Below are 16,978 nucleotides of genomic sequence, written 5' to 3'. Positions count from 1 at the left end.
TGTCTAACCACTATGCAGTATACTTAAAACTAATATAATATTGAATGTTAACTGTAATTGTAAAAATATAAAGAAAATAAAAAAACCACCACAAACTATCCAATTAGATAGTCTTCAGTATGTGTATGGTTAAACAAACTATAGTACTTCTACACTATAAAATAGTCATCAATAAAAAAATGTATGAAACATGCAAGAAATGTATGGCAAGGCAGTTTAAAAAATATAGAAAGTATTCTTATCTAAGAGCATATAGTAAAAAGAAAAACCAGTGTTTCCTTCCAAACCTTAACCCTTTGCACTCGCTTGCTTTTTTCTAGATTCCTTTATTCTACTCGGGATTTAATTTTTTAAATACCCCAGATTTTACAAAGCGCGGCAGTAGAATAAAAAACTGGAGTTTCTTTTCATACAAACTTATTTATTTGGATTTTTTTATATTTCAAATTATTGATACATTCAATACAATTCGACATACGAGCTGCTACTGATGCTAACCATGTCGAGTCACACTCGACATACGAGTGCAAAAGGTTAAAGATATTATCTAATTTCAACTATCTATCTATCTATCTATCTATCTATCTATCTATCTATCTATCTATCTATCTAAAAGCCTATGTGACTGAATAGCCGAATGACCAAACGACTGGTCAACCGGTCACTATGATGTGCACTGACCATTAGGGGGCAGATGCTCAACGTAGGAACTGCCCCCTGGTGATCAGTGTGTTCCCACAGCGGGAGTGCCACTCAGCTGACTGGGATGAGCAGGGCCAGGATGAGTGGGGTGGCTCCTCCCTGGATCCCTGGCAGGCCACTCTGAGGGACCCCATTAGTGCATGAATCCGTGCACCGGCCTCTAGTGTAAGCATAATAGCAAAAACTTAAATTAAACCTAGAATCTAGGTGTCAACTGATGGATGAACAGAAAAAGAATGTGGTACACACATGTACACACACAGAGACACACAGGAATATTATTCAGCCATAAAAAAGGAGATTGGGCCATTTGCAACAAGTAAAATAAGTCAGAAACAGAAAGACATGCACAGAATGATCACACTTATATGAGGAATAAAAACAAAACAAGACCCCTGAACTCATAGATACAGACAACGAATTGGTGGTTGCCAGAGGCAGAAGGTAGAAAGAGGCAAAATGGGTTAAGGGAGTCAAAAGGTGCAAACTTCCAGTTATAAGTATCAGGGATGTAATGTACAGCATGGTAACTATATTTAATAATATTGTATTGTATATTTGAAAGTTGCTAAAAGAATAAATCTTAAAAGTTCTCATCTCAAGAAAAAAATGTTGTAACAGCATATGGTGGTGAATATTAACTTACTATAGTAATCATATATCAATATAGCATGTATGTATACATATATATACTAGAAGCTCGATGCACGAAGATTCGTGCTAGAATGGGCCTTCCTTTCCCTGGCGGCCAGCACCACCTTTCCACTCTGGCCCAGCCCCAGAGCCGCCTCTTTCCGCTCCGGCCCCGCCTTCCCACGCTGCCCAGAGGCCCTGAGAGACCGGGAGTGGGGCAGAATGCCTGCGTCATAGCCATGGCGACGATGTAAGCATCCTGCCTGCCCCTGGTCGCTCGGTGACTGTGTATGCAAATTAACTGCCATCTTTGTTGGGTTAATTTGCATATCACTCCTGATTGGCTGGTGGGCATAGCAGAGTGATGGTTAATTTGCATGTTTCTCTTTTATTAGGTAAGATATCTACCACTATATATATATATAAAATCATGTTGGACACCTGAAACTAATATAATGTTACCAGAGGACTGATTCATGCAAGGGGCTTGGCCCTCGCAGCTGCAGTGGCTTGCCTCAGACCTCACAGCCCTGGCTTCATCCAGGAGGTCGTCCAGAAGGACGTCCCATCTAGTTAGCATATTATGCTTTTATTATTATAGATATTAATTGTATCTGAATAAAAACATATATTAAAAAATTGGAAAACTATAAATAGCTGACTTATTAAATAAAGATAGCTTTTTTCCTTGTTATTTTTTATATTTTTCTTATTATTGTTCTTGAATAACATTAATATCTCTCCTACATTATAAATAAACAACTTATTCCTAGTAAAATAATTTTTAAAACAGACCTCATAGAATGATTTCATATGTGCTTAGAAAGTTAGTGGAGTTGGCGTAGAGAAAAGTGAAGTTCCAGGTACCAGTAAGGCTGGGTAATGGTCATGTCAGAAAATGAGAGCAAGGCTAAAAGTTGACTCTTTGAAGGACAGACACAATGACAAGAATCTGAAGGTAGATTCAAAATTAGGATACCATATTATCATGGAGAAAAGACAAATCCTATCTAATAAAAGGGAAACACGCAAATTGACCGTACTTCCACTATGCTACCAGCCAATAGGAGTGAGTATGCAAATTAACCCAACCAAGATGGTGAGGCCCATAGCAGCCAGGTGGCGCTGGGGCAGATGGGAGACACAAACCCGCAGGGAGGCTGGCACCCAGCAGCCCCAAGCCCCGCCATGGCTCCGCTGGGGCTGCAGGGGGCCAGATCGGAGACAAACCTGTAGGGAGGCCGGCACCCAGCAGCCCCAAGCCCGCCACCACAGACCTGGGGCTGGGGGTGGGGTGCGGATTGGAGACACAAACCCACAGGCCTGGCACCCAGCAGCCCCAAGGCCCGAGACGGAGGTGCTGGGGCTGCTGGGGGGTGTGTGTGTGGGGCAGCGGAGATACAAACCCGCAAGAAACCTGTGGAAAGGGAGATAAACTACCATAATTTTATCTTCCTTTCCACAAGATGAGAAAACTGCCCCTGGATTATTTAGTGATGTGGCCCACACCTTTCTACAAACACAGGGTAATGTTATGACCACTCCCAGGAAGGTCTGGTCAGAATACTGTCTCCAGGGAATAATGCTACTGTGGCAAATCATCTAAGAGAGGAAATAAGCTTTTGTTGGGTTTATTCTGAAGGTCAGAGAACATGCCACACCAACATATGCCGTGTTTTTATATTGATGATCTTGAGCTGCAGATGCTTGAAAAACAGCAAATGCATGCAGAGGATTTCACTCCAGACTCCTGATCTGCTTAAAATCGGACCCCCGTAAAGGAGCTTAAATGTCATAGGTCCCCTCGATGGAAAAAGTGTCATCAGGTAGAGAAGACTGACTCCTGTCACAGGACAGGAGACTAGAAGTTGACATCACACCCAAACTTTGTTACAAACTATTTCCCTCCACCCCCATTCATCTTTCCTAAAAATCATTTACTCTCCTCTAAGAGGCCTACATCTCCCGTCCCCTTTCCCTAGGAGGAAGGTATTTAAATCTGCATTCTAAGCCATCTTGGGGAGTTACTCATTTTTCCCTGGGATCTCCCACATATACACGAGGTACACGTGTTAATGAACTTTTGTTTTTCTCTTGGTGATCTGTCTTTCATTACAAGGGCCTCCACTAAGAACTCAGAAAGGTAGAGGAAAACTATTTTTCCTCCTCCATAATTCTATCTCGGGAAATCAAGTCCCCAGCTGAACAATGAGGTTGGCTCAAGTACCAAGCAGTCTTGGCTGACAGGAGGGAAGCTTCTAGGGAGAAATCAATGATATTGGCATCAAAGTGGGACGGAGGGCACACGCACGGTTGCGGGGGGGGGGGGGGGGGTTTAAAGTGGTTCAACATTTTTGGAGGATGATTTGGCAAATTCGATAGAAATGTTCAAGGTACATCCAAGAGTCTTCTTGTAGGAATCACATCTGCTGAGATAAAGCACAAGCGCATAAGCCCTGGTCAGAACCCAGGATGCTACTGCGGGCTCCCCTTCCAGGATAGGAAAACCTGGGAACAACCTGCATTTTTAGGACAAGGTGGCATCTATACTAATAAAAGGGTAATATGCTAATTAGACTGAACATCTTCCGGACGACCTTCCAGATGTCCTTCCGGACATCCTTCCTGACAAAGCCATGTTGGCGGGGCCAAGGCAGAGGAGGTTAGAGGCGATCAGGCAGGCAGGGGAGAGCAATTAGGGGGACCAGGCCAGCAGGGGAGAGCAGTTAGGGCAAACAGGCTGTCAGGGGAGAGCAATTAGGGGGATCAGGCTGGCAGGCAGGTGAGTGGTTAGGAGCCAGAAGTCCTGAGGGGTCCCAGATTGGAGAGAGTGCAGGCCGAGCTGAGGGGACCCCCTTCCCATGCACAAATTTTGTGCACCGGGCCTCTAGTCTATTTATATAAAACCCTAATATGCAAATGGACCGAACAGTGGAACAACAGAACAACCCGTCACTATGACATGCACTGACCACCAGTGGGCCACGTGGAACATGGCAGGTGGTGGCAGCAGGCAGCAGAGCGCAGAACATGGCGGGCATCGGCTGAGGTGGGATGGTGGAGAAAGTGAACGGGGGCACCAGACCAAGGCAGGCTGTTATCGGGGTGAGCCTCTGGTGGTTACTAAAAATTCTTGCTCCTGTGTGCTGCAGTCCTGCCAGGCACTTGCACCCACTGCTGGCGCCGGCCCCGATTGCTCGGTACCATCAATGGGTGCGAGCAGCGGCTGCCGGCCCTGATCGCTCCTCAGGGCTTCTCCACTTCCCCCTGCTCCTGAGGGGCGATTGGGGCAGCAGCCACTGCTCGCACCCACTGATGCCACCAGCCCTGCTCGCACCTGCTGATGGCGCAGGCCCCAATCGCTCTGCACCACCAGCAGGTGCGAGCGGGGCTGGTGCCCTAAGCATGTGGGAGCAGCGGGAGTGGGGCTGCCAGCAGACAGGGGACCGGGGGCTGCGGCAAGAGGGGCCAGGTGGGGGCACGGAGGATGGGCCAAGACCCTCCCTTGTACCCACTGCAGCCTCGTGGCCCACAGTTCCTTTCAGGGTGCACGAATTCATGCACTGGGCCCCTAGTGAGATATAAGTACCTTTAAGGTCCTAACCTAGATGCTTATTCAAGGATAAGTAATTTCAGAAGACAAGGAAGTCAGTTGACATAGACTCAGATTTCACTGCTACCTGGGAAACTGAAGTCAGGAGAAAAACATTCAGTCCCTTGAGGTAATAGGGTACTAGATAAAGCATCAAGGAGTAAAAGAAAAACCTAATAAAAGTCACAGGGAGGCAGAAGTCAGGGTGGGATCTGACTTGAAATGGAACTATCGATCTGTGTCTCCTTTTTAATGATAGATAGGTAACCTCCTGGGAGTATTTAGTTTGAAGAACACTATCAAGTAGCCAAAAACAAACAAAAAAATTCCCAGTTAATGAGGTGTCATGCAAAACAAGAATCCAAAGTAGACACAGAATTTTATCAATTTGAAACATCATTTAGATATTTCCAATTGCCATAAAAATCTTGGGGACATGAACCTGGTGAGTAAAGTTATGGAAGATGAGGCTGGAAATACAGATTGAACAAGACCCTTTTAAAGATTGTTTATCAGTTAAAGGCTAATTCCTTGAGTTATCCACATGGTTCATTCCTTCACTTCTTTCAAGTCTCTGTTCAAATGTCCCCTTATCAACAAGCCCTTCCTAGAACTCTCTATTCAAAACATCCCGCTTTTCCTCCAATACGTATTTTTCTTCAGAGAACTTATCAGCATATGAGCAACTGCATAGTTGTTTATTTATTGATCGCCTTTCTCCCCCAAATAAAAACGTAAGCTCAGGGATTTCATTTCACTCACTGCTATATTACTAGCATCTAGAAGAGCACTTGGCATACAGTAAATATTTGCTATTGAATAAACAAATAGGTATTTGCATACCCAGAGGAAAAGATAACATAAGCAGAACAAAAATTTTAATGTGCCTCGCCTATTTATCACCTAAATAATTAGAATGATAGTCCAGCAACCTTTTCTGGGTCAGGCTGAAACAGTCCACTTTTGTTTAACTACAGACAACAACAGAAGGCTGGGCTTTAAAGAAGGCCTTTTGTAGTCAGTCCTTCCGGTCTTTTGTTTCTAACCTTCCTGAGGCAGCACTGGTAACTTCTGGTATTGACAGGAAACTCTCAAATTTCTCAAGAATGTGAAATCTGTTGATTAAAATGACCACACTAGTAAGTAAACCAATGAAAGACGTGATTATGAAAATTTTGTTCTGAGAATGGATTACTACTGGCTTAGAATCTTACTGATTTATTCTTCCATATACTTTTGAGTATCAGCATCTGTTGAAGAGCCAGTTTATTTCTTTGAATTCTAGTTAGGTTAACAACAAAACGTTTGCATAAATGCTTTAAGTCAAATGTGTTCTGCTTTTAAGTGTATCTGCAATAATGTTCATAGAACTAAGATCTTAAAAATCTGCAATTTAAAAAAAAAAAAAACCAAAAACAGAAATCTAATGAAATGTATATTCATTTTCATTTTTAAGACCAAAAATTTAAAAATAAAAATATTAATTTGAGTATCTAAAAATGACTGAATACCAATTTTCAGTTAGGGAAAAAATGATATGCTTGTTCAGATCCTTTTCCCATTTTTTTAAAGGGTTGTTAATTATTGTAAGTTTTATTCTAATACATTTCTGTAAAAAAATTTGTCCTTTTTTAACTATTATATAAAGTGGAATATGACAGACTGACATTTTCTTCCTACTACTCTGTTTATAGTGTTTCTTGAAACAAAACAAAACTATTGGGGAGACAAAATGGCGACCGAATAGGCGGATGAGTCCCGCACCTTCTCATGGAGCAGATAGAAGAAACAGCTGAATTGAATAACATCCACCCAGAATTGGTGAATTAAGCACAGCTGGCGAGAAAATCGTGGAAGGAAAGGTCAAAGGTCGCTTGGAGAGAGGTGGGGTTGGGGATCTGGGCTGGAGGGACTAGAGTCTCAGAGGGAGAGTGCACTACACCAAATCCGCATCCCTTGGGGACAGTGTAGCGCTCGACTGTGGAAGGGGGTCCACAGGGCTGTTGGCAGTGGGAGACTCTAGATCTAAGCCCATAGCCGTGGGAGGCTGCGCCCAGAAAGGCAGCCTGAAGTTCTGCACCAGCTGTGCAGTGCAGTGCAGGGGGGAGAGACATGCAGTGGCGCGGTTGCTCTGTCTTTATATTTTCCTTGCTTTTGCTTGCTGAAACTAGTACATAGGATCTTTCAATTACAAACACTCACCGAGACTGCAATGCAGGGGAAGGTGGTTTTCTGGAAGCTGGGGAGCAAAATAGGGAGAGACGACCAGGAAGCCAGCTCTGGGACAGTCCAGTCCCTCCAACTCTGAACCGACATTATTCTCCTGAAGATCAGACCCCTCCTAGCAGTGAAGCTGCACCCAGCCTTGAGATCCACGGGGAAACAAGGTTTCTGAATACCCCCAGGGAGCCTCAGGGACTGGGTTGAGGGGCCATTTGGTCCCAGAAACTAATACATGAACACCGTCACCTAGAGGATGTGTCAGAAATAGACACTTGTGTAAATATGACTGAAAGCAGGCAGAAAAACAAAGTGGGCAGTTTGATCCCGCCTGCCTGAAACCAAGGTTATGGCATCTGACACTGACATGGTGGATCACTGGAAACTTCAACACGGTGCTAACTACCTAACAGGAAACTGAAACTTGGCAGGCAGAAGAGTAGAGAGGGGTCTTAAACTAGCCCCCATGGGACATTAAAACCAAGCTGAAGCAAATGAACTTCACTACTTCACTTTTTTATTAGAGGCCGGGTGCAAAAAATTAGTGCATGGGTAGGGTCCCTAGGACTGGCCCGCTATCAGGGCCGATCTGTGAGGCGACCTACAGGGCAATGGGGGCCCCCGCTCGCACGCGCCTTAGCCTGGTGCCACCTGCTCCACCACCCCACTGCGGTCCCGTTCTCGTTGGGGCCCCCACTGCCGCCCGCTGCCAGCGCCGCATAGCTGACACCTGCCATGTTCCGTGCCGCCCCCTGGTGGTCAGTGCACATCTAGCTCCCAGTGGGTCGAACTCCCGCCCGTGGGGACAATTTGCATATGTCTTTTATTATATAGGATTTTTTACTTAAGAAACTAAAAAATTTTTTCTCTATTCTTTATTTTTATTCTTTTTATTTATTATTATTACTTTTTTAACCTTTCATTATTTTTTTAATTTTGGAGGGGATTAGTGTTCTACATTCTATTTTTATTTTATTATTATTATTTTACTCTATATCATTTCTCCTTTATACCAACCCTTTCTTCCTCACTTCACCCTTTTTCATCCTGTTGCTCTCCTGTTCTTGCTTTAGTTTTTCTCTTTTTACTCGTTAAAAATTGATCTTTATCTGCTTTATTGACACATTACTATTATAGTAGGCTCTGTTGGCTTACTCATATATCTAATTTCCTCTCCCCTACTTCAAGTCCATGCACCCTTCTCTTTTCTCTTTCTTCCCTAGCCAATTTTTTTCTTGTTGTTGTTGTTTGTTTTTGTTTTTCATTTTATGCTTTTGTTTTTCCTCTCCTCACTTGTTCTCTTTTTCTATTAATAGCTTAAATAGTTTCAATCACCAAACTCAGGCTTATCTGCTCTCTACTCTATTCTCCTTTTTCAAAAATAGATGAATATATAGATAGATTAAAGAAAGGGGAATATATATATATATATATATATATATATATATATATATATATAAATTTTCTTATATATATTTTAACATATATATTTATTATTATTTTTAATTATTATTATCATTTTTATTGAATATTCTGTTTTTTACTTTTCTTCTTATACACTCATTCTCTTTCTAACTCCTCTATACTAAATCATGTAAGAGTTAGCTTACAATAACAAAAAGCTTAATTTAACAAATAGCAATCTATTTTTAAGCACCAATAACAAGCACACACACAAAACTGCAAATGAACATTTAAATAAATAAGAAGTCAGGTGAATAACAATATTAATACATTGGAGAATAGTCTAATGTAAAACTTTAATTCTTTGAGAAAATGCCATATTCAAAATGAAAGTGGAAGTAAACAAGGTCAGGGTATATAAATGCTTATATTTAATATTTAATGACTAAAAAGTAGATTATCAATTTGAAAGTAGATTACTAAAAAACTGTAAAAAAATTTTCTTTTGAGAATACAAGCTTATTAACTACCTTTTCCTTTTTTCATTACTGTTTACTCAGTTTCCTGCTTCTATGAGCATACATATACTACTTTTTCTATACCAATTCCATACAAAGATATTCAGTCATTTAAAGTTTTAAGTTTATTGATTATAAGTAATATTCATATTTTTTGTTTCACTTGATTATAAATTTCTCAGTCAAAACAATAAAAATAGATTATAATTCAAGAGGGATTTATCAACAAACAACCAAAGTTGCTGAGCATGAAAGTGTAGCTCAAATTTAAAAAGTGCAAAATCAGCATAAAGTATATTACTGCAACATAATATTTTTAATTTTTTCACACATTATTTTTAAATTAGCTAAGTAGTTTATAAAGGAAAATAAATTGCTCCTAAATTCCTTAAATACTTAATTCTATCAAAAGGAAGAGTTTCAGTTCAAATGGAACCAAACTAGAAAATAACAACAGTAAAACACAACTGTATCTAGCCTTTTCTGAAAAATGGTAATTTAAAATAAGAAAAACATGTGTATGTCCAGTAGTTGTGATATCTTTAGTCTTGAGAAAATAACATCTACTTTCAACTATCCCCATCACACATGCTTTCTCTTTCCAATTTCTTAGGGCTTTAAAATATGAATAGACTTTAAATATAAATATATAGAGAAACCACTCATAGGAGCTTTTACATGAAGACAAATTTGAACCATATTCCAAAATATAGTTAATGTCATATTAAGAGGAAAAGGGGAGGAGTTGGGGAATGAAATAAAATTCGTTTGAAAAGATACAATTTAATTGTGTGCATAAGATTAACATTGCACAAAACAAACATTTTTAAATTTATTCTTTAGTGAAAGTGGTAATTTAAAAATAGAATTAGTGTTCTAAAATATTAGTTCAATTTTATATAAAAGAGCAAAGAATGTTAGGAAATTGTTTATCAAAAACTAAAGACATCTGGGATTGGAGCCATTCACAATCATACCAATTAAATTAAATTAAATCTTGAGGAACAATTATGGAAAACAGAAGCCAAGAGTGGCAAAACTACTGTTGGTCTCTCAATCAAATCCTTTATACACCCGAAGATTAAATTGCTCTCTTTCAGTCATTATAGTTTTAAAAAAATGTTTTATTAAGATATCACTAGCAATTTCAATTTAAAAATACTCATACATATTTTATTTCTAAAAAATCATATCCTAAACACAAAAGCAAACAAGAGAAACAAGCTTAATACTGATTTTCTCTCTCTTTCTATTCTTACTACCAGAAGAAAGAATAAAAGGAAAGAAAAGAAAGAAAACCCCCGAGAGCTGGTCATTATCCCAGAAGGTATTTCCGCATAAAAAGAGTTAACAACCAGACGACTCAGCTAAAGTGACAAGCCTCCCAGGTACATCCTCAGCAGACACACTTCCAGATTAAAGAAATGCAAACAAACTGGGCTGAACCCTTTCTTTGTCCAAGCCCAGCCTCTTCTTCCTGTGATGTCATATTACAACTCTAGCAAGCCTTTATTTTTCACTTCAGAGAAAGTCCATCGCACAGTACAGCTGGCAACAGAGAAAAAGATCTCGTTTGGCAAGAGCTAACACGCTTAGGAATTTATTTAGGAGCATTTAAAAGACTCTTCTGTTTACCACCACTTGGGATCCACTACCGGAATAACAGAAAGGAAAACTTCATTTTAAAAAAGCAAGAAGTAAATGAGACCAAATTGGGAATGTTTAAGTCTCTGAAAGTCTGCATTGAAAAGCAAAACATAAAATTGCTAACTTTAGCTTAAACATTCTGGAGCACAAAGAAACTTGAATTTTGGAATATCATCCAGACTACTGGGATACAAGTGTACCAGACAAGGAGATTTATTTCGTCTTAGAACACTGCGCTTCTTTACCATCTATAGTCCAATGGATTGGCTTCACTGACTGCATTTTTTAAAGGTTGCTCATCGGTTAACAAGCCCTGGATTCAAAGATTTTTTGGACACTAGAAAATGAGACTATTTTCCTGTTGAGGAACCAAGTGCAAGCTTTACAGCAACAAATTTCATGTTTCTTTTGGAGTTTCTGGAGAGAAAGGAATTATTTATAAGACCACCCAAAGATCCGAAGAATTTGCAAATATCCTGGGGTTTCTTTAAGTGGTCAAAATCTGAATACCAAAGGAGCCTGCTGCTGACCAAAGGACTTCAACACCGTAAGCGGACCGAGCCTTTAGAATGGTAAGCAATAACAGCTCGCAATGCTCCTATGACGACTCCTTTAAGTACACTCTGTATGGGTGCATGTTTAGTATGGTGTTTGTGCTTGGGTTAATAGCCAACTGTGTTGCCATATACATTTTCATTTGTACCCTCAAAGTGCGAAATGAAACTACAACGTACATGATTAACTTGGCAATGTCAGACTTGCTTTTCGTTTTTACTCTACCCTTCAGGATTTTTTACTTTGCAACACGGAATTGGCCATTTGGAGATTTACTTTGTAAAATTTCAGTAATGCTGTTTTATACCAACATGTATGGAAGCATTCTGTTCTTAACCTGCATTAGTGTAGATCGATTTCTGGCAATTGTCTACCCATTTCAGTCGAAGACTCTAAGAACCAAACGAAATGCAAAAATCGTCTGCGTGGCTGTGTGGCTAACTGTGATGGGAGGAAGTGCACCAGCAGTGTTTTTCCCGTCTACCCACTCTCGGGGCAACAGTACCTCAGAAGCCTGCTTTGAAAATTTTCCTGATGCCACATGGAAAACTTATCTCTCACGGATTGTAATTTTCATTGAAATAGTGGGATTCTTTATTCCTCTAATTTTAAATGTAACTTGTTCTAGTATAGTGCTAAGAACTTTAAATAAACCTGTTACATTAAGTAGAAGTAAAATAAACAAAACTAAAGTTTTAAGAATGATTTTTGTACATTTGGTCATATTTTGTTTCTGTTTTGTGCCTTATAATATCAACCTTATTTTATATTCTCTTATGAGAACACAGACATTTGTGAACTGCTCAGCAGTGACAGCAGTAAGGACCATGTACCCAATCACTCTCTGCATTGCTGTTTCAAACTGCTGCTTTGACCCAATAGTTTACTACTTCACGTCAGACACAATTCAGAATTCAATAAAAATGAAAAACTGGTCTACTAGGAGAAATGACTCAAGATCCTCTGAAGTTCAAGGCACAGAAAACTTTATTCATCATAACCTAGAAACCTTAAAAACTAAGATATTTGACAGTGAATCTACGATATAAGCTGCCTGGAATAAAACCACCGGAACTTCACTGGGACAGAACCTCCAAGTTCCTTCAACTGTGAAAAGTTTTCTTGAACAACCCTTTCTTCACCTCAAAAAGAAAATGAGCATGTGGACATTTTAAAGTTTTTAGTATTAAAAAAAAAGTTGTATTCAATGTGTTAAGCATTCAAATGTATTCTATTCTTATAAACACTCCAATTTATTTTTCTTAGCCATTTTTTGATTTGTACCTTCCTCTTCATTAAAAAAAAATCCCTTAAAAAGTTGTTCAAAGTCTAAAAGTGATTATGATTTAAATCATGTGGTGAGCATCTGTACTGTCTTTGAAGTTTTTAGTAATTTTATACTAAGTGATTTACAAATATTAAATGTTTTAAGTGATATTTTATTCAACATATCTAATTTCAGTTTCATCTGAATTGAAACTACTAATCATGTTTCTTATACTATAATAACATAAATGAGAACAGAGAGTAATTTAAAATAAGAGTTTTTGGAGTATTTTTTCAAAAAGTAGCTAAACATGACTTATGTAGAATAATAGATACTATTTGGGGATATTGAGCAGTTACACTTAAAGATAACATTAAGGATTTTGTATTTGCATGCAATTCATAAAAAGCAGATGCTATCTAACTATGAAGTACAGCATGCTTTAAAATTGCTATTCGATCCATTTTCTGGCTTTACTGGCACCCAATTTCAAAATGTTATATGCCACAAAAATTGACAAGAAAACTAATTAAATGTTATTTTGCTAAATAAAAGTTTAAAAAATAAAATTCTACTGAAGGTACATTTTCAAGGTATATTTATGTCACACTAAATAACTTTTGTTTTAAGTATTTTAGGTTAGTGAAGCACCATAAATAGTAAGATAGTAAAATACAGTATTTGGCACGTAGAAAGTAATCAACTTGTGTATTATTTCCCTCCCATCTTTTGATCATTTAAAGCCAAATAAAGAATAGATAAAAATATTATTTCAAATTGTTAAAATGTTACTGTATGTCAAAATAATTCATGAAGTAAGGACATAGTTCCTTACATAAAAAGAAGTAAAACTAAAGGGCCAAATAACTAAATATAATTACATTTTCATTTCACTAAATATAAAAAAGTACTGCTTTGAGCTATAATTTAGATATGATGCACCAACTACACTGAAACTTTTTCTTTTCCCAACATATCTTTATTTTCAAATTCAAGCAGTTCTCCAAAGTTAACTAAACCAAAAAATATTTTTATTTGAAAATAAAAAGGCACATAATTAATTTCAATTCAGCGTTCAACCTATCTGATTTTTACATCTTCCTCTTTCAAGAATACAACGTTGGACAAATACTCTTAAGATTTTAACTTGATTTTTTGCTCTTCTCTGGGTTTGTGATGCAATGATTTCAGAGGAATAATAGCCATTTGCTAGAGAAGTAAACTCATTTTCAATGAAATAACAGGGAAGGAGGGAATTTTCTTTAGGGAACCATGGTTTCCTTTAGATCAGAGTGGGGAATATCGGCACGACAAAGCCCAAGAAATCATTTGGGCTGGCCCTGCCAAGGCCATTAAGGGTGAGTTAATTAAATATTTGACCAAATATAGCAGGTTAATTTTAAGTTGGTAATTTTGTATGGTCCCTGAATGATGTTAGAAATATCCAAATGGCCCTTGGCAGAAAAGTTCCTCACCCCTGCTTTACAAGGAAAACAAATTCTTAAACAAACAAAACAACTGGTGAAAAAATTAAGCTTGGTCCTTTATAGCCCAAAAGACAAAAGAGGGATATATGCTGTAAACATGTTTTCTTTAACTGACTCCAAAGTACCTTTATTTGATATCATGCTTTGGAAAACAAACACATTTAGCACTAAATATAGAGGGTGGGGCAAAAGTAGGTTTACAGTTGTGAGTGCACAAAACAGAGTTTATTCTTGTACTAGAGGCCCGGTGCATGAATTCGTGCATGGGTGGGGTCCCTTGGCCTGGACAGTGACCGGGGTCAATGGGGCTGATCGGGGCCAGCCGGCTGGGGGAAGGGAGGTGGGAGGCGGGAAGAGACTGCGGGAGGTTGCCTGGTCATAGGAGGTTGGCTGTGGGAGCGCACTGACAACCAGGGGGAAGCTCCTGCATTGAGCGTCTGCCCCCTGGTGATGAGTGCATCATCATAGCGACCAGTCGTCCGGTCCTCATGGTCACTTAGGCTTTTATATATATATAGATTATTAGTAGTAATTATTGCATTATTTTTCATACGAACAACTGTAAACCTATTTTTACCCCACCCTGTATATTTCTGAGTTGAAAAGCAAGTAATAACTTACTGATGTGGAGGAAACAGGTGGTAGTTTGTTAACAGATTTCTTAGAACTTTCCTTAGATTAAAGATCTGTGAGCAAGATAACAAGATCTCAAAGCATAGCTATTACTTTAAAATACAAGCCAATTAGCCATGGTCAGGTGGATCAGTTGGTTGGAGCGTCATCCCATGCACCAAAAGATTGCGGGGTCAATTCCTCACTAGGCTTTCGAGTTCTATTCTTGGTCAAGGCAGATACAGGAGGCAGCCAACAGATGTTTCTTTCCCTCTTTTTCTCCCACTCTAAAAAATCAGTCAAAATGTGTCCTCAGGTGAGGATTAAAAGAAAACAACAAAAAACACAAGCAAAATAGTTATCAGATAGTTATTACTGCACTCAGTGATGAAATTTTTGTTGCCCTCTTGTCGACAGAAAGACGAATCAAAAGTTTTATAAGATTCTTTACAAAGAAATACGTAACATAACAAGAATTAGTTTTCACATTTAGAACTTCAAATTCTGGGCAAACCTTACCTACAGGGATAGAAGTATTACAGTTATTTTCCTTTGTTAGAGTTGCACTTTAAGGTAAATTATATATTCCTTTCTGTTTCTCCTTTACCCAGAAAACTTAAATTAATAAAACTGAGAATTTACTTTTTGTTTCCTTAAAGTGACAGTACCAAGCCCTCCTTCCCCCCTCAAAATGGTGCCCACTGTTTTCAACATTTTTATAAAAGATTATTTAACTAATCTTCCTTTCCACATTAACTCCCTTCAAAGGAACAGAAATAAGATGAGAACATTTCTGAGTTGTGGAAACAGCTTTCCAGACCCCTAATGATTGGTTCTAAACATAGAAATTATCTTTTCTGAGAAAATACAAGTAACTAGTTTACCAAAAGAATGTATGAAAATATATGCATTGTACATAATATATCCAACAGAAAATTTAAAGAAACTGAAGATACTATTTTATCAAGGAGTTCTGACTTTATATTCTACATTCAAAATACTAAAAGCAAATTTGAGGTATAAATCCCAATTATAGATATTGGTATTTTAAAAAATTAGTCACTCAGTTGAGGAATAGAAAATACAAAATGGAACATTAGCAAAGTTCATCTCCCCAACTGAGTAACATTTAATTTATGACTGGTATGTAGCTAGCAAGAGACAGAAGCAATAGTTTTTTGGTCCTGCAATTCTGGACCCCTGATGAACCAGGTTACCTGGTCTTTTGTCAATTTATTAAGTTACTATTGCCTAGCAGAATCTTTATTACATCCCAACATCCAAACTACTTTAGTGCCTAAATGCCAATCTAACCTGATGTCACAAAGGAAGAAAGATGTGACCTAGTGTGGTTGTTTTTTCAGTTGTGAATTTTTATATAGAAAATTTTATAAACAGTGCTTATTAGTACATGAAGGTAGTCCCAAGACAAATTGTTTTTTAAAAAGCTCCTTCAGCTGGCCTGAGAACCAAATTTACCTATTTTTAATATGAATTCTAAGAAATAAGTTCCAAGTTAAAAAGGACTAGTGGACAGACCTAAGGACACAGAACATATTTAAATCAACCCAAATATTTAATGACCAACAATATTTAATTAGCAAAATTTTTCAGCGATCATAATCCTAAAACCACTAATTCTAAAACATAATATATACATAATCCTAAAACCACTAATTCTCAAATTTCTATTTTATCTTTCCTCATCATTTTTACCTGATGTCTGCTATGCATTTTTGACAATTTTATAAAAGTACAAAGAATATCATTTAAATAGGGCAATAGATCTGGATAATAAGAGAATACAAAATTAACTCCAGGCAAATTTCTCTAACAAGCATTTCTCTTTCTTCCCTCTCTCAAAAATATTTACTTTAATAACTGCTTAACAGGGTACAAAAGTATCTCTTTCATCACTTTATGCAATTGCAGTGGCAAAAACAGAATCCAAAAGACAGGACCCCAGAAGTAGAGACAACTAATGAATTTAATAATTAGTTTTCAAACTCAAAACCTGGTTTACTTATATAAATTCACTCAAGTAGTTTTTTAAAATAATTAAAGTTTAAGTAAATATTATGAATAAAAAACATGTATAATATACTTACAGCCAACTTACAGTTGGTTAATACCTACAGGGTGAATGTGCTGAGTTCTATTATCTTCCTATCCAAATGGCTTCTGGTAAATTCACCATTTAGAACTGAAAGAGCCTAGAAGTCGCCTGAAACAACTACCTCACCTTACTTAGGTTGAGGAAACTGAAGAACTAAAAGGGTAAGTAACTTGCACAGGGTCACATAACAAGTTAAAGTAAAGCCAGGATAAGAACTTGTTTTTT

At 38.1% G+C, this 16,978-nt stretch overlaps 2 protein-coding genes across 3 annotated transcripts in view; one reads left to right on the top strand and one right to left on the bottom strand.

The window, feature by feature from the left end:
• Positions 1 to 16,978, bottom strand: part of RB1 (RB transcriptional corepressor 1) — a 196,880-nt gene that overhangs the window by 36,217 nt on the left and 143,685 nt on the right. The window lies entirely within an intron of this gene.
• Positions 10,486 to 15,313, top strand: LPAR6 (lysophosphatidic acid receptor 6). Its single transcript, XM_079778746.1, has one exon. The coding sequence runs from the start codon at positions 11,286 to 11,288 to the stop codon at positions 12,318 to 12,320; it is 1,035 nt and encodes a 344-aa protein (XP_079634872.1). The 5' UTR covers positions 10,486 to 11,285; the 3' UTR covers positions 12,321 to 15,313.

Source organism: Cnephaeus nilssonii (genome assembly GCF_951640355.1).
Source record: "Cnephaeus nilssonii genome assembly, chromosome: 8".
In the NCBI taxonomy this organism is placed as follows: Eukaryota; Metazoa; Chordata; class Mammalia; order Chiroptera; family Vespertilionidae; genus Cnephaeus; species Cnephaeus nilssonii.
The sequence above is the reverse complement of the archived record's forward strand: the minus strand, read 5'-3'. Positions and strand labels throughout refer to the sequence as shown.